Consider the following 19,165-nt stretch of genomic DNA (forward strand, 5'->3'; position numbering starts at 1 on the left):
TTTACAGCACTGCATAGTATAATGGTAAAAATTACAAAATTAGAAATGTAAACATGGGAAAGCCAAGTGGACGGCCTGTGGCCTCTGACTGAATAAGAGTTCCAGATGAGAACATGTAAGTCAACATCAGGACTGACATATACCAAGAGACCCATGACACCCTCCAGCAGAAGGTCGTTCTTCAGTGAATGGAGTCAATCTGTGAGGGGGAAAAGCCCTGGAAAAGGCAAGCTCACAAAGGCAAAGGCAATGTATACAATAACAATAATAAAGGCAATCTGAACATGATGATTTGAGAGTTTGTCGTCACGCAAACAAAACCCACAACTTGTGGTTGAACTTATCTTTAGGTCCATCTCAGCAGATGCATGTGTGGAGCATATTAGGCAGCCAGGAGAAAGGTGGGCTGCGGATGGTGACAGTTTTGTGGAAGGTAATGTGTCAAAGCTATTCATTATCTACCGATTTTGTAATCCAAATACCAGAAATGATTTATTATGATACCAGAAATGATTTATTATGATACATAATATGATTATGATACTTCATGCTGAAGTATCTTACTGAACTTTTGTGGCTGGAGGGCTCAGTCTGGAGTATGGTAAGTCATTGGTATCCATTAAGTTGGTGGGACTGCATCCAATCCAATCCACCTTTATTTATATAGCACCTTTAAAAACAACACTGTTGACCAAAGTGCTGAACACAGTCTACAAATAAACAACAACATACAATAAAATAAAGTAAAGAAAATTAATAAAACAATAAATCACAAAAAATAAATACAATAATACAAAACTGAAAGGACAACCCTCACACTGTATTAAAAGCCAAAGAAAATAAAAGAGTTTTAAGATGAGATTTAAAAACAGAAAATGACTCAGTAAGTCTAATATGTAGAGGCAGCTCATTCCAGAGTCTCGGAGCTGCCACAGCAAACGCACGGTCACCTCTAGATTTACGTTTAGATTTAGGGACTACCAGCAGTGCCTGATCAGCCGATCAGAGCGAACGAGATGGACTGTAGGGCTCAAGCAGATCAGACAAATACTGGGGGGCCAAGCCATGCACGCAATTAAAAACAAATAAAATAATTTTAAAATCGGAACAAAAGTGCTCTGGAAGCCAGTGTAAGGATTGGAGAATGGGTGAAATATGGGCAAATTTTCGAGTTACAGTTAAAAGACGAGCAGCTGCATTTTGAATTAGTTGTAATCGTGCCATAAGTGATTTGCTAAGACCACTATAGAGTGCATTACAATAATCTAAACGAGTGGTGATAAAAGCATGGATTAAAATCTCAAAATCATGTCGAGATAAAAACGGTTTTACTTTGGCCAGTTGCCTCAGCTGGAAAAAAATGGTTTTCACCACTGCACCAATCTGGGCATCAAGTTTCAAACGACCAACTTGACTCCCAGATTTGTGACCACAGAGCTAATATCTCCGGTTAGCCAACCCGGATCAACAGGACCCGCAGCAGCTGAGTCATTCGGAGTAAGTAACATGAGCTCAGTTTTACTCTCATTTAAATACAAAAAATTCACAGCCATCCATGCTTTCACTTCATTCAGACACTCTAAAAGGGTTTTTGACTGACTTAGCGGCACATAAATTTGACAGTCATCAGCATAAAAGATGGAACCATACATTGTATCTTCTGAGGATTGACCCAAGAGGCAGTAAGTATATTGAAAAAAGTAACGGCCCAAGGACAGACCCTTGAGGAACTCCGCAAAACAGAGGAGCCGGAGATGACACAGCATCATTAACCTGAACTGAGAAACTCCTGTCTTCCAAATATCACGTAATCCAGGCTAAGGCCAACTCCTTAATGCCCACACAATTTTCAAGCTGAGACAATAAAATTTGGTGGTCGACCATATCGAACGCAGCCGTAAGGTCCAATAGCAGCAGAGCAACAGTATCACCAGAGTCTAAAGCCAAAAAAAGGTAATTGAGAACCCTCAGCAGAGCTGTCTCAGTACTGTGGGCTGACTTAAATCCAGACTGAAAATTTTCAGTTATACAATTGTCATTTAAAAATGTGCTCAGCTGCAAATAAACAACTTTCTCCATTATTTTGGAAAGCAAAGGGAGCTTAGAAATAGGCTGATAATTTGAGAGCTCAAGTCGGTCCAGACCAGGTTTCTTTAACAAGGGTTGAACAACTGCATGTTTAAAACTCATAGGCACTACTCCAGTAATTAGACTGACATTAACAATATCAAGTATGCAGGGCGTCACTGTAGAAACAACCTCTTTAAAAAGACGGGGGGATGACATCATTGGGGGACCCAGTGATCTTACTTTGACCAATAATTTGTTCTAAAACAGGCAAACTAACAGGCTCAAACTGATTCACAAGTTACAGAAATTCCATGGTCATTCAAAGGTGGACCAATAAGGGTCCTAATGCTCTCCACCTTATGGATAAAAAAATGAAGGAACTCCTCACACATTTTTGTTGGGTTCTCCAACCACTGGAGTTGTGGGTAATTAAGAATAGTTTTGAGGGTATTAAAAAGAACTCGAGGGTTGTGACCATTGGAAGAAATAATTTTAGAAAAGTACTTAATCTTTTCAGTTTTTACAATTTTTTGATAGAACACCATCTCTCTCTAAGTAACTGAAATGACACTTTAGAGTTTATCCCTTCCACATTCTTTCCGCCCTTCTACACTCGCATCTGACAGCGGGAGTGACATCGTTCAGCCAGGGATCAGTTCTCGGTTTTTTACGGGGGCTACAGTGTCCAATGATGCTTGATAAGCAGCATTAAAACTAACACACAGATCTTCAACAGTTGTATTTGGACAGAGAGAGACACAATTTAGATTAAAAACAGAGGAAAATTGAGTAGCAGTGGAAGGGTTAACTATCCGACCACGACGCACAGGAGCACATGGTTTAACTACAGCACGGGGGGAATTTCAAATACAACAGGCATATGATCAGAAAAAAAAACCCATCACAGACTTCAACATTAGAAACAGTTAAGCCATGAGTTAAAACCAGATTAAGAGTGTGCCCACGTTCCTGTGTGGGGCCAGATACACACTGTACAAGATCAAAACACTCAACGTCATTTAGAAAGGCTCTTGCCATTGGCTTTTCAGGACAGCACACATGGATGTTAAAGTCCCTTATAATAAGGAGGCTGTCATACCTTGGCACAAACTCGGCCAAAAATTGGGAAAAGTCATTGATGAAATCCTTGTTGTACTTGAGTGGCCTATTTACGAGTGCACACAGCACTGGAGATACACCGCTCAGTTCAAACAGGTTAACTTCAAAAGTGGTGAAAGATACAGTGAGTTCAAGCTGTTTACACTTAAAGTTTGATTTATAGACTGTTGCCAGTCCTCCTCCACGACCTAATGTCCTCGGAGAATTAAAATACGAACAGTCAAGCGGTAAAAGGTAAAAAGCACTCGACTTGCCTTTCTGTTACACAAAGAAAATCCAGATCACGCGACTCAAAGAAGTCCTTCATGATGAAAGTTTTGTTTGCTAGCGATCTAGCATTCACCAGGGCAAACCTAGCTGGATCCGGGGCTTTTGCAGCCAGTGTAGTCCGAGCAAGCGGCCAGAGATTTTGCTGATTCACCCCACGCCAGCGGAGGTGAGGAGCCTGAACACGACGAGCAGAGAACCCCACATCCAAGCCAGCCACTGGAACCAAACAGAGCCGATCGGGTCCGCAGAACGCCAAGGCGCGAGGCGACGAAATCCCAAACGGGTTCCAGGCAAAGTCATGGTGGGAGACAGCTTTTATTGCCAAGTAGTTTTTACACATACGAGGAATTTGTTTTGGAGATAAGTTGCTACACATAGACAAACAAAAACAAACATACAGTTGACATAAATAAATGTAGAAATATATAAATCTGGGATAGATTGAGAAAATATAAAATATAGAACAATAATGATAAACACAACAACAAACAACAAATATGTGCAATGTACCGAGTATGTGCAATGATGTGAAATGAAATAATATTTACATGTGCAAATATTTACAGTATTTGAGAAGGAAGAGGGGGAGGTGTCAGTGAGGGACCTGGGCCTTGTTAATGAGGCTAGCTGCAGGAGGGTAGAAGTTGTTGTGGCGAGAGGTTTTGCTCTTGATGGACCTCAGCCTCCTGCCAGAGGGAAGTGACTGAAACAGTTTGTGACCGGGATGGGAGGGATCAGCTGCAATCTTTCCTGCACGCCTTAGAATCCAGGAGGTGTACAAGTCCTGAAGAGATGGAAGATTGCAGTCAATCACCTTCTCTGCAGAGCAAATGATACGCTGCAGCCTGCCTTTGTCCCTGGCGTTGGCAGCAGCGTACCAGATGGTGATAGAGGAAGTGAGGATGGGTATGGGCTGATTTATGGCGGTGTAGAAGTGCACCAACATTGTCTTTGGCAGGCTGAGCTGAGCGGAGGAGTCTCGGGGTCTGGTGTCAGATTGTCTCTTGAAGCAGCAGTAGAACTGGTTCAGCTCATTTCCCAGGCGAGAGTCATTGATGGAGTGGGGGGCTTTGGGTTTGTAATTTGTCATCTGTCTGAACCCCCTCCAGACAGTAGTGGCGTCATTTGCAGAGAACTGGTATTGAAGTTTCTCTGAGTACGGTCGTTTAGACAACCACAAAGTTGTAATCCTCCTATAAAAAAAAAATCTTCTAACGGAGCGCTAATTACATTCAAAATTTAAAGTTAGTTAACTTAAGACACCATTTCATCAAACACTGGTTTGGGTTCTGTTAAGAAAATGAGAGGATGGTGATTCATGTGGACCACTAAATGTAACTAAAGGCCTAGACGTACATGTACACCTCAAAATGCTGTAGCATCCAAATCAATGCAAGTGCTTCCTTCTCTATTGGTGAGTATTTCAAATGGTAGAAGTTACAGCTTCACTGTTCCACTGCTTAGATGTCCTCACCATAGGTTTACAGAGTTTTAATTTCTTTCTGTATGCAGGAATCAGGAGGACCACGACGTGGTCAGAGTGTCCCAGAGGAGCGCGGGGGGGCGGCGTGATAGGCACTGCTTACTGTAATGTAGCAGTGATCCAAAATGTTCTCTTCTCTGGTTGGACACTTTATAAACTGTCTGTATTTTGGGAGTTCATGGCTGAGGTTTCCTTTGTTAAAGTCACCAAGAACAATGACTAAGGAGTCTGGGTGTTTGGGTTTGCAGTGCGTGAGCTAGTTGAGGACCCAAACGCAGGACACCAGAGTTGAAAAAAAAAATCAAGCACACTTACAAACAGCGGCTGAGTCCGAAAGTATAATCCAAAGAACTCAAGACAAAACAATAATCCACAAGCTGGCTAGGCTCACGGAAACACAAGGCAGAGACAAACACAGGTTAAAGCACATCCACAAGCTATGAGCAACAAACCACAATGATCCAACACAGACTGAACAGAACACAGGCATTAAGTAGTGAGGCAAACGAGCGGGGCGGGAACATAAAACAGGTGGACCACATCAAGGAGAACAGAACAGGAAGCAAAGTTAGACAAGGCCCAGAAGATTATAAAACAGGAAGTAAAGTGCACGGGAACACACCAGGACAGATATGCCAAAGTAAAACACAAAATATGGAAAGACTGCAAATCAGGGCATGGACTGAGACCGGACCAAACAGGCGACAGGACTACAGGAAAACATGGAGACATAGGACTAAGGACTCAAACAGGTAAAAAACATGCAGATAAACATAAGAATAAACTAAGCTACAAAACCCTAAATAAGACAAGATCAAATAATGAAACAGAAATACACAGACCAGGAATAACACCAACATGAACTAAAGCACAGAACTAAGAACTAAGGCACTGGACTAAGAACTGAGGCAATGAACTAAAATGCAGGACTAAGACCTAAGATAAGAGATGAGACATAAATAACTAGGGACAAGGAACGAGAGAAACAGAGATAAATAGAAAGACACATGAAACAATGACACACAGGGAAAAAATACAACTCAAACATAACCCAAAACTAAACTCACAACACCGGGAATGTCCACTCTACCCACAGTATCTGGTCGGCCAGCATGCTCTGTGTGTCATGTATGTTGGCCTGCGGTGGAATGTAAACACCAAGCAGAAAGTAGCTAGCAAAACCGCGGGGAGAGTAAAAAGTTTTACAGTGGATCTGTAAATATTCCAGATTGTGAGAACAGTGCTGCTGAATCACTGTCACGGCTAGCCAGCTGCAGCATGGAGTCCGGTATTGATCCACACAGCTACGTCTCTGGGAAGCGTGTGTGTCTCGAAGAAGGCCTCGCCAAGATGGAGCTGTTCATGTTTTTGGTCGCTTTACTGCAGAAGTTCTCTTTCTTTGTTCCTGATAGAGTTGAATTGAATACAGAGAAGAAGTTACTGGAGGCACACGTTTACCACACCCGTACAAGGTGTGCACCAAGGCCCTCTGAATTAAGCAATACTTCTCTAAACCATTTTTCATTGAGTTATTAATGACAAAATGTATAAAGATTTCAGGAACATACATTATTGAAACTTTTCTTTACAGTAATTTAAGTTATGCCGCTGTAACAAGTTGGCTCCTGCTTGTAAGACAGGGGAAGCTCACACAAACATATGCTTATTGGTTTTATTTTACCAAATTACACGTAAACAAAAACTTTAAGGCAAACCTGGAAATCAGTAATATCAGAAGTTTCATGAGTGTATGGATGAATGCAAAATGTAGTGAGTATAAAAGGAAGATTGTATATGTAGATTGACAATGTAGATTGTATGTTCTAGCTGTTTTAAACCTTTTGCTCTCCAGGAGTTTTTCTGGCTTGCTTCATATCTGTAGTGGTTATACCATTATTGAAGAAACCAAATCTGGATATAAACTCGTTGGAAAATTATAGACCTGTAATTTGGCCTTCTGATCTAAAGTCTGTCATCTAATAATCCTTTTGAGCCGCTGCAGTTTGCTTTTCAAGCAAAACATTCTACTGAAACGACACTCACAAAGGTGGTAAATGATCTGTTACTGGCTGCTGACTCAGACTTAACATCTGTCATTTTGATGTTGAATCTTAACGCGGCTTTTGATACTGTGCACCACTGTATTCTTTTGGAAAGAAGTGGTTGAGATCTTACCTTTCAAAAAAGCTCAATGTGTGTTTTATAATAACATATTTTCTGACCCTTCACCACTTTAGCACGGCGTTCCACAGGGTTCAGTCCTTGGTCCAATGTTGTTTTCGTTATACTTAGCAACATTGGGATTGCTTTTCATTGCTATGCTGATGATTAAAAATACATATGCCAGTTGTTGCAGGAAATGCATCTGATTCGGTTACGTTATTGACTTGCTTGGCTGCCATGAGGAGCTGGTTGTCAGCAAATTTCTTGCTATTCAACTCAGCAAAAACTGCAGAGATGATAGCTATTGGACCAGCTAGATTAGGTCATTTGTATGACAATTTTACTCTATCCATTGATGATTCGGTCATTCATTGCAAGGAGAGAGTAAAGAATCTTGGGTTCGTTTTCGATCACTTTCAGTTGATTTGCATATTAGAGAGGGGTGGCGATGGCGCAATGGATAGGACTATGCCTTTGGTGTGAGAGACCCGGGTTCAGTCCCCTGTAACCCATCCACCAATGTGTCCCTGAGCAAGACACTTAACCCCTAGTTGCTTCTGAGGCATGCGACCTCTGACATGTCACAAGCAATTGTAAGTCACTTTGGATAAAAAGTGTCAGCTAAATGAATTCATGTAAATGTAAAGTGGTGACAAAAGTAGCCTTCTTTCATCTCCGAAGAATCGCAAAGATTAGATCAATATTGGCACTTAAAGATTTCTGACTGGATCATCTAAATACATGCATATAATTGGCCTCACTGGATGAGTGTTCAAAGGATGAGTTGGTTAAAATAGCTGACTATTACAAGGTTGATGTTGGCAATAACAGGATTGTTGTGTACCAACAGTGTGGATTTGTGCATTTTATATTAAATAATTTGGAGACTCAAATTCCTCCTTTTCTCTCCCAGAGAGAAAGAGGAGGGGGTTGAGATATCAACTTTCTACAGACAGCCGAAGCAACCCCAAGGAAGAGGGTTGAAAGGCTTCTCTCCCTAAGTGCTGTTTCTGGGAAGCCTGGTCGTAAAACTGGCCACCTTTGGCAGCAGCCGTGATAACGCTTGGGGCTTGACTGTTAAACTGACAAAAGGAACATTGACCAGCGATTAGCGTTTTCCTGAACAGCCTATCAAAACTCTTCTTAAAGAGAGAGCAGGAAACCCTAAACTGCCCCCCATACACGTAACCGTGGCAACTGATCTTCCTCTTTGTTTAATCATATCTCATCAAAGGGGATACTCCTTTCACACCTAGGTGAGAAGCTCCAGAACAGCCAGAGACACAGACCTGAACGCCTTTGTGCAAACAAAGACCTATGTGCAAGTGTGATAAGCCAGGAATGCGAAAGGGGGACACAACTCCTGCCTTCTTGAGCTAAAACAATGTTTCATTATAAACTGTTGTTCTCTTTAAATAATAATCCTTGCTAAGTTAGTAGTGGCGCTGACTCTTATTTGAGTAGTTATGTTACCATGTTGTTGCTATCTGTTGTTGATATTGTTGCTGAAAAGAATCTAAATAAGTTAATTTTGCAGAATTTTAATTTTCAGCAAGGTTAATGACATTCCTTCATTTTATGTATAACCAATGCTCGTTCACAATACTTTCTGACACCTCCTTTAGAAATGATGATAAAGAAATGTCATCCTATACTCGATTAATTGCCAGCTTGAATTTAAGTTTAAATAACTAAATTTCCCAGTTCCTGAGCAAAGATTGTCTTAGGGTTAATCCAAGCTATCGTCATGTAACCTGATCTCCCCTAAGTGGACAAAATTAGTATTACATGCCATCGTCTGAAATGCCGTTACTGTATAAATGTCACTCCTATTTATCTTGTCAATAATCTAATGCCATTCATGTATCTTGCTTATATTCTCTAAGAACGTGTAACAGCCAACTGCCTATATTTAGAAAGCAAGATCTCATCTGTGATTCCTATGAAGTGCTAACCTTGTAAGGTCTAACTACTGACAATTGTTCTTCCTGTTTATCAAATGCTTAAACTAAGGTTTGATTGTGGGAAGATATTTGATTACAATACGCGCCAATAGATTTTTTTTGATTAACTTTAATAAACTACAGAAAGACAGTCTCTCGGGAAACTGGAAACAAGCCAGCTCCGGAACCAAAGGACTGCCCTCTGGGAACCACGGCCCAACCAAAAAAAGCGCGACACATGCCGTCGTTCCCTCTCTTGCACTCTTCTCTTCGCTCTGGTCCCCTGCTTGTTCCGGGCTCTTCAACGGCGCTTCGGCACGCACTCGGCATGCCCCCCCTCTCCCGGCAATGCCCTAAGAGTTCGGCCCGGCGCAACAAAAGCTTTGTTCGCTTCAAGCTACACATGCGAAGTGTGGCGACATCAGCTTTCCCTCGTTTAACAGCAACTTTACTTGCGTTTTATTTTCTTTTGTTTTGTTTTGTTAAAAGTTATCAGTCCGTTAAGTTACACTAGTTTAATTCAAGAACGACCAAGTTTTAAGCTTTATTCCGTCGAGCTAACTTCCACTGACCCCTCCTCGGACCCAGGCACATGGCCTGCCAGCAGTAACAAAGGACGACTAACACCTCTGACCCGAGACAGGGTGGGAAGGCCCCACTGCGAGTTTCTCCATTAAAGCCGACAAGATATTTTAAAATTAAAATTAAAATTCATAATTTGGTATTTGGTATTAATTCTCATAAATGTATTACATCAATGTAGTTATGCTACAAGATCAAGCAGACAGTAAGAGCAAATTTGAAATTTAATTAAATTAAAGATGAAAGTGCTGGGCACTGCAGAGGGTGTTTTGTTTTCTGCGGGCATTGAAGCCTCGCCTCCTCAGTTAATGTCTCCTAGATCTGGTTTGACTTTTGAGCATCAAAAAACAGTTGCTATTGTTGCGCATGAAGTTAGAGACTGAGAAGGAAGTTGCAGTGGAGAAGATGCATCAGGGCACTGAGTTGGTGAAAGTGCTGTTTAGTAGAAAAGATGAGATATGAAACTGAACAGGCAAAGCTTGACTTGCAAAAGCAAACATTTACGTTGATTAGAGAGGGGAAAGTTGATTTTCTGTTTAAGGATAATCCATCTGTGTCCTTCAGTACCAGGCAGTCTGACATGAGTGATTTAAGGCTAGTTCCCAGATTTTGGGAACTAGCCTTGCGTGGTGGTCTGATTGCACTCGAACATTAATGTTGCAATGTGTGTTGAATGGCAGGGCCCAGGAGGCTTATTCTTCTTTGAGTAACAGTGATGGTTTGAAAAATGCTGTGGTAAAATCTGCTGTCCTCAAGGCGTATGAACTGGTGCCTGAAGCATAACGCCAACGGTTTAGGGGCTGGAAAAGAGGTGATCAGTCACATTTGGAGTTTGCTTGTGATTTGTCCACTCAATTTGATCATTGATGTGATGCAGCTGAGGTTGATTCTCATGAGGCTCTGCAGGATCTGATGATTTTGGAGAAGTTTAAAAACTCTGTCCTAGTTCATGGGTTGGACACAGAGAAAACAACAGAGAAAATACAGAATTTGTAGTTATTGTCATAAATGAGGCCATTGGAGAAGAGACTGTTATGTTTTCAAGTCCAGGACCAAGCAGGCTGGAGCTAATGGTAGCCCGAAGCCGGCAATGTTTGTTGTGCCAGTTACTGACCAGGTGATGGAGACTATTGGGATTTTTAGTCTGGACTAATGGATAGATCTGTCTCGCACTTTAAGAATGGGGGAGAGACTGAACCATCTGTTTTCAACAGTAACATGTTTATCTTTGATAACAGTTTTGAGAGTTTAAGAAATTCTGTTATCATTGGAGGTAGAACTAAGTCCATTCTTTTATCCTTAAATCTCGCCCAAATTATGGATTTAAACTGTTGATATTCACCTTTTTAACTTGATGTTCACTGAGGTATGTGGTAACACGTTCCAGGAGGACATGTTTGAACTGCTCTATACTTTCAATTCCATCAAGTCATCCTTACTCTTTACCTCATAAGCCGTCACCTATCGATTGAATTGTATGGTCCACTCGTGAACAAACTGCCCCTCTGGCCTCCTTAACTTCCGTAACTGTAACGTACTTGTTCCAATTCAGCTTCACGCAACTTTGTAGTTCAACCTTAAACTGTTCAATCTCCAAGGCTTGCTCTCCAGCATGGAACCGCTCCTCGTGGGCAAGTGCTTGTTCCTCAAGCTCTTTCTCTTGGTAGTATTGTAGTAGCATGTTTTCCTTTTTTCTGGTCAAGAGTTTGTTCACAAAAGTCAGACAAAGGAAAACTTTTCAAAAAAACTTCATTTTTATTGCCTCATAAATGTTAATAATTAGCCTGCTGCGCATAAACACTTAAAACCCAAAATATTTATTTTTTTACTTTGGCTCTGTCTAGTGGTCATATTAGCAACATTATACTTTAATAATATATTGGAAGATGATATAATTGTGGGGCGTTGCACAAAATCTGAGCAGTCTCTGTGTGCCCTGTTCCACTCTTGGTCCATGTCTCTCACCATCTTTTCAAAAATATTTACAAATAATTGAGCTGAAAACTGTACACGTATGTATGAATCTGTAGTGGTGATTAAGGTAGTCGCTAATTAACCGTCTATACCACATATAAACAAGAAGGCTAATAATCTGACACATACAGGATTGATATTAGCCTCTTAGTCTCCTTATAGCCTAACAACACGCACTGAACAGACTACTTGATGTCTAGGGAATTAGCTGGTTATGTTAGAGCATTGTCACAAGCAACCTAGCAACCTAGCACAACCTTTGTACAGACTCTGAATTACTGATCGTTTTTTTTGTTCAGTTGTTTTTCCTGTAATATTAGTAGTGTGAGGGTGTGTGGACCAGAACATTGTTAAATCAAGTGTAAACAGGCTTTATAGAACCACAGGTGTATCAAGTGAGGAAGAAGAAAATCTTGAAAAGCACAGACCTTCCTTCTTGCTGCTGGTTTAATTCTCTTCAACAATGTGGCTTTATAATTTTTTGCCAGGTTTTGACATCAAGGGGGTATTCCTGTTTATTTTTATTTTACTCCTCATTGCAGACTTCCTCAAAAACAGGAATCCTCCAAATTATCCTCCAGGACCACGGGCTCTTCCCCTTGTGGGGAATTTCTTCAGTATGGACAATAAACATCCACACATTTATTTTACCAAGGTAAAGTTTAATCCACAGGAGGTTTCACCTTACAGGGCGTGTAAACTTAAACGATCAAAGATAGAAAGTTATACAATTGCTAAAGGCTTTAATGAAAAAAATAGATTCCTTAAAGCAATGTTTTCTAGTTTTGTTTTTTTAATAATTTTTACTGTGTTTATTAAGTTTAATTTACAAGCAGTTCATGATCCTTTACAAATACTATTGCGATCAGGATAGTGGCAATGCATAACTTTGTCAATGTCATTTTTCTTAATTCACCAATAACTTTAGGAAATATACATTTTGTTTTGAATTACTAATTTTTAAATATAAAGTAATATACTGATAGATACTGACATCTAGTGGCACATGTGGTAGCCCCTTTATTCCTCATTGTGCATTGGTTAGGTTTTGTTTTTGAACAATTAAAAATGTTCATATGATCATCGGTGTTTGTTCCTTGATATATTGTTCACAGCTGGCTGGCATCTATGGGAATGTGTTCAGCGTCCGTTTCGGCGGTGACAAGATGGTGCTTGTGTCTGGGTACAAGATGGTGAGGGAAGCCATAGTAACACAAGCCGAGAATTTTGTGGATCGACCATACAATGCAGTCACTGACAGGTTTCTCTCAGGAAAATCAGGTGTACAAATCTTTCTTTTTCTGTTTTTCTTGTCTCATGCTGTGCATAAATGAGTTCCCCTGCACCATTTACCCTATTGCCTCTGCATACTTGTGTCTAGGCGGTCTTTTTATGAGCAATGGTGAAATATGGAAGAGACAGCGACGCTTTGCCTTGTCTACCTTACGGAGCTTTGGCCTGGGCAAAAGCACCTTGGAGCAGAGTATCTGTGAGGAGGTCCGACACCTGCAGGAGGAGATAGAGAAGGAGAGAGGTGGTGCACGATGAGTACAAAATAAGCTAATAATCAGCAGCATCAGCTCTTCAGCATTATAGCAATGTCTAAATAGTGGACTTCTCTCGTCCAGGTGAACCTTTCAACCCAGCAGGCCATTTTAACAATGCTGTGTCCAACATCATTTGCCAGTTGGTGATGGGGAAACGGTTTGAATACAGTGACCACAACTTCCAGATCATGCTGAAGTATCTGTCTGAACTTATCTGGCTGGAGGGCTCAGTCTGGAGTATGGTAAGTCATTGGTATCCATTTAACTGGTGGGACTGTGTGAGTCCATCCTCTGTCAGAGTGCAGGGATGTCTGTGGCCAAACTTTATCACAGAAGGTGAAAGCAGATGTGACTAAAAGGTGATCTCATCTACTGCTTTCTTCTGAGTAGCTTTATCAGTCATTCCCCAGAGTGATGAAGCACTTGCCAGGTCCTCACAACAAAATGTTCAGCCACTTCAACACCCTCCTAGACTTCATCAGTCAGGAGGTAAAATGGCACAAGAAGGACCTGGACCACAACAATCCCCGGGACTACATAGATGCTTTCTTAACTGAAATGGAGAATGTATGTGAACAGTTGCATTGCACACCCAACACTGTGTAGCCCTTCCTGTTAATCTGCCAGTCATTCACTGCTGTCTGTTCTCTAAATTTCTAAATAGCACAAAGGATCTGAGCTGGGCTTCACTGAGACCAATCTAACTGTGTGCTCTCTGGATCTGTTCCTGGCTGGAACGGAGACAACCTCCACCACTTTGCTGTGGGCATTGGTTTTCCTCATCAAAAACCCAGATATCCAGGGTAGGTGACGTGCTATACCCAACACTGAGCTGAGTTAACTGTGATGCTAATGACATTTCTCATGATAATAGGATTCTTACCATCTGTGTTTAGCATGTTAGCATGGTAATATTAGCTATCGCTATAATTTGCAAGGACATCACGAAAGTAAATAAAATAAATTCTGAGTGGTGTTAAATGGCAATCCATAAAATAGCTGATGAGTAATTTCACGAAAAGACAGAAAATGGCATTAAAGGAAAAGTCATGGGATCACCAAAGTCATTAACGTTTTGAAAGCAGATGGTGCTCTGGGCGTTGATAATGATTGAAAAATCTTTTTTTTTTCACCGTTTTAACTCCGAAACCCGCCGATGTTGTTGCTCCGAGTCTAAGCGGGCGCCATCTTGATTATTGCACAATACCTGCAAGCTGCCTGCCTGCTGTCTTCTTTTCTGCAGAGGAAACATGCCGCTTGAGAACATAGTGTTTTTTCCGATGGAGATATATAGACATGCAGATGAAAGGTCTGCTCAAGCCGGATCGATTGATACAATCCCCATCACCGGCCGTTCTAAATCTACAGGCCTGTAAAGCATAGGAGTGCTTTTGGTGACAGGAATGTTGATGAATACTCCTGTTTTTATCAATATTTCAATGTTTTGTCATTTGGAAATAGGTTGTATGGACTGAAAGTGTTTTAAAGATATCTATCAATAAAAGTCAACATTTTAACAATAATTGCCAAAATATGGAAATTCGCCTGGTATATTTGAAAATGTTGTATGATATAACAAACCTAAATTTAGTTATGCAATTTAATAAATTTATGAGAATTGATACCCAGTTATGAATTTTATTATTCATAAAATCAAACCAGATTCCTCATTAAGGGCACCACCGGAGTTGTTATAATCCTAGAGTCTCCGGACCTCTAGGTAGTTTCAATAATTATACAATTAATACTAGTGATCAGTTAATAATCGCTCAATTATCTTAAATCAGTCAGTCAGTCTCATATCTAAAGGGTCAATTCTCTTGGCAGGGACATAGAAATAGGCAACACACACAGCTCTTGATTATATTACAGTGAATTTATTCTCTAACTAAGGTGATAAAAAGATGGTTGAATACAGGGAAAATAACAATTACCGAACAATGAGGTTGGAGGTTCGATTGTGGGAAGCATTTGACTCATACAGCATAGAAGAGCTAATGAAAGTAAACTAACGCTATGAGTTTAGGAGTTAAAAAGGGAAATATCTGATCACAGAAGATGTGTTAGGTCTTACTGCTAGCCGGCAGCCTGCTTTTGGCCTGTTGTTGGTCCCACTAGCTGCCGATCCTGGCTTTTTGCTTGGGATTCTCCGGGGTTTCCATGTCTGATTGAAAACGCCTCCTCCGTCTGGCAATTCGGCTGTTTTCAGGTTTCCTTCGTTGTAGCTGGCGAGACCACTTGGCTTGGTCTGACCTCGGTGAAGTTGGCTCGATGAAAAAGGCTTAAAATGGAACTTGGTCGTTCCTGAATTAGTCCAGTGTAACTTAACGGACTGATAACTTTAACAAAAAAAAGAAATAAAGAAAATAAAAACAAATTGAAGGGCAGATCGATGTCGCGGCACTTCACGTGTGTAGCTTCAAGCGAAACAAAAGGCCTGTTTCGGTGGTCGACTCTGAGGGCGTTGCCTGGCGAGGCACACCGACGCGTGCCGAAGCGTCCAGAGAGCCGAGCAGAGCAGCGGAGAGAGCAAGGAGCGAAGAGAAGAGGCGAAGCGAGGTCGCGTGTCGCTCTTTTGTTGCCTGGGGCGTGGTTCCCCAGGGGGCGTCTCAGGTTTCCTAAGGGACTGCCTCTCTAAACTTAATGTTTAAAGAAAAGAAATCTATTTGCACGTATTATAATCAAATATTTTCCACAATCGAACCTCAATGGTCAGACGGTTGTACTGTTCTAGGCATTTGGTAACAGGAAACAATTGTCACATTATTGGTCAGGATATTTATACATTTAACGGCATTTCCGACGAGGGCATGTAATACTTATTTCGTCCACTTGGGGGAGCTCAGGTTACATGAGGAAAGCTTGGATTAAATCAAAGATCGTCTCTCCTTAGGAACCGAGGAATTTTTGTTGATTCATACTTAAATTCAAGCCGGCAGTTAAGAGTATAGTAAAACATTCCTTTGTCATCATTTCTAAAGGAATTTTGTAGGAAAGTATTATGAACAAGCATTGATTACATTAGATGAAGGAGTGTCTTGCTGAAAATAAACTAACTGCTGAAAAGTAACTTCTTTTCAGCACTAATATCAACAACAGATAGCAACAACATGTTAACATAACTACTCAAATAGAGGCAAACGTAATCAAGTAACTAAAGATTTAATTAAATGCTTTGAGTCTTTGGAGACTGCAGTCCCTTTTACATTGAAAGTTCGGCTGTCCTGGATTATGTCACACTTAGGTGAGACAAGGAGTTTCCTTTTTGATGTGGTAATAAAACAAAGAATAAGGTCAGTTGCCATGGAAACGTGTGTGGGGGGGCCAGTTTTGATAGGCTGTTCAGGGAAATGCCAATGGCTGGTTCGTGTCCCTTTGTCAGTTTAACAGTCAGGCCCTGCTATCAGCTTCGGAATCAAAAAGGTGCCAGTTTTATGATCGGGATAGCACTTAGAGAAAGCAACTTTGACCCCTCCCCTTCTTCTCTGGGGAGGAGAAAGGAATTTAGAGTAGCTCCAAATTTATTCAATATAAAATGCACAAATCCACACCGTTGTTCACTACAATGATAACTGTTGTATTTTAGTTTATTTTCATCAGATTTACAGTTACAATTGCATTCTAGGTGTATTAGAAGATATTCAGTTGCATTAAAAGCTAACTCAGGATGGTTTTGATGGTTTATTGCATCAAAATATAGCAATTTTTACCAGGCGAGGCTAAAAATTTCAGATTTTCTTTATTGCATCTCCATGTAGTCTGTAAAAGTAAAATAAATATATTAATACACAATGGATTCGTATTCGTTTTTTTTTTCTGGAAAAAGGGGTCTGTTTTCATCAGGTTAAGATTCATCTTCTGGGACCCATAAAGATCTGTAACAAATTTCATGGCAATCCATCCAATAGTTGTTGAGCCCGACCAACTAACAGAGCAATACTGCCATCCCTAGAGCCTTGTAGCTAGCATGGCTGAAACTGATAGGGATCATTTGTATGGTTTATTTTCTCTTTCAAAGTTTACCCAAAGGAATTACTGGCATTTAAAGTCCAATTTTAAGTCATGTCTACTGATAAGAGGATAAATCTTTAAAGTAGCAGAACAGTTGAGCCATTCAGATGTATGCTTTACTTTGTCATGATCAGTCCAGGAAACAAAAACTAATAGCAGAGGGGTAAATGTTTAATGCAGCAACCTGTTCCAGATAATTAAACCTATTTGCAAACATATTTTGTCAAAAAGCATTAAAAGAAAAGTTAAAATTTTTAAAGTCTGTCTCAAACAATTCTCAAACACCCATATGTTTTTGTTCACTGTAATCATTCCTCTTGTCCACACTGGCTACACGATCCCCCCCCCATTCAGCAATCTCAATGTAAGTGATTGGGGACAAAATGCACAGCCCTCATTCTGTGTAAAAATTAACAAGTCAAGGCATTAAGATGTAATTCCAAGGTTATCTTTACTTGTTGGTAAAAGTTTAACTCTTGCAATTTTCTTGTATTTAGACAAAGTCCAGGCAGAGATAGACAGAGTGATCGGACAGACCCGCCAGCCCACTATGGCAGACAGACCCAACCTGCCCTACACTGATGCTGTCATCCACGAGATCCAGAGGATGGCAAACATTGTTCCTCTCAATGGAGTCAGAATGGCCGCCAAGGACACGACACTGGGTGGTTACTTCATACCCAAGGTGCATTTAGTACACAGTCTTAACAGTATTATCACTTGAACATTTTTGAGGAATGAAAAAGTGTTGTTGCAGCATTGCTTGGTGTCAAACCTCTGGATCCTGTTTTTTAGGGTACGTCCGTAATGCCCATTCTGACTTCTGTGCTGTTCGACAAGACTGAATGGGAAACTCCAGACACCTTCAACCCTGGACACTTCCTGGATGCTGAAGGAAGGTTTGTGAAGAGAGAGGCTCTCCTGGCTTTCTCTGCAGGTAAACCAAAATCCCCTCAATCTTGAACATAACCTGAACCAGAATATAAGTTTTGTCCTAAGCTTGGGTGTTTGTCAACTCTTCAGGGAAACGTGTGTGTCTCGGAGAAGGCCTCGCCAAGATGGAGCTGTTCCTGTTTTTGGTCGCTTTACTGCAGAAATTCTCTTTCTTTGTTCCTGATGGAGTTGAGTTGAGTACAGAAGGAGTTACAGGAATCACACGTGTACCACACCCCTTCAAGGTGTGCGCCAAGGCTCGCTGACTTAAACGATGGTCGTTCAGACTTGGCCACAGGTAGTTTCTAATGACCATAACGACTGCTATTACAACAACCAGGAGCTATAAAGAACTAGCGGTATTGATGATCTTGGCAAACAAACAACCCCACAGAGGTTAAATAGCTAAGTTTCCTTACTAGTCATTTCAGAACTGCCTGTCCTGGATGAGGGACGAAATGTCTACTAGCATCTTCAACCAAGTCCAGTTGCCCTTGATTTAAACCTTCATTGGATCATTATGACCTGGATGACTGAGAACCTTCACAGACTTTATATTAAATGTATTAACAATGGCATTGTTTATAAGATGTTTCCTATTGTCCTTATTATGTCCGTAGTTATGAATGAAAAATTTTGTATAAAGATTTCATAGACATACATCCTTACAGTGTATGTTACTTATAATCAAGCTGTATTGGTTAAGTTTTATTTATAGTTCAGTTATGCTATGTATCAGCTATTACTTAAATAAAGAAACAAAATCATTAGCAAACCATTTCAACACATTTGTTAATGACTAATAAATAATTCATTTAATTAGTGTCACGAACCTGGTTTGTAAAAACACAATATAACATGCATTCATGGCAGTTGACTATTTACAAGCCATTTGAAGAAAATTAGACAACGGCAATTTGAAATTCGCACACTTCTACCTCTAGGGGGAGCTACAAGCAAGGTCCAAAGTTTTGCACTTTCAAATTGCTTTAAGTCCCACATACAAAGGCGGATATCAAAAACCTTATATATATATATAGTCACATCATATCTTAGCTTTGGAATGGCCG

General features: G+C 40.6%; 1 protein-coding gene across 1 annotated transcript; it reads left to right on the plus strand.

Moving 5' to 3' along the window:
* The first annotated feature begins 12,052 nt into the window (after positions 1–12,052).
* Positions 12,053–18,561, plus strand: LOC119900973 (cytochrome P450 2J6-like). The gene is made up of 9 exons (XM_038716340.1): positions 12,053–12,259; positions 12,720–12,885; positions 12,986–13,138; positions 13,233–13,393; positions 13,542–13,718; positions 13,816–13,954; positions 17,660–17,847; positions 17,958–18,099; positions 18,186–18,561. Exons 1-9 carry the CDS (start codon positions 12,068–12,070, stop codon positions 18,359–18,361), a joined length of 1,494 nt encoding a protein of 497 aa, XP_038572268.1. The 5' UTR covers positions 12,053–12,067; the 3' UTR covers positions 18,362–18,561.
* The last annotated feature ends 604 nt before the right edge of the window (positions 18,562–19,165 follow it).

The sequence above is a fragment of the Micropterus salmoides genome, unplaced genomic scaffold (genome assembly GCF_014851395.1).
Source record: "Micropterus salmoides isolate LMB-PRFRI ecotype aquatic unplaced genomic scaffold, ASM1485139v1 Ms_hic_scaffold_13, whole genome shotgun sequence".
NCBI classification, from domain to species: Eukaryota; Metazoa; Chordata; class Actinopteri; order Centrarchiformes; family Centrarchidae; genus Micropterus; species Micropterus salmoides.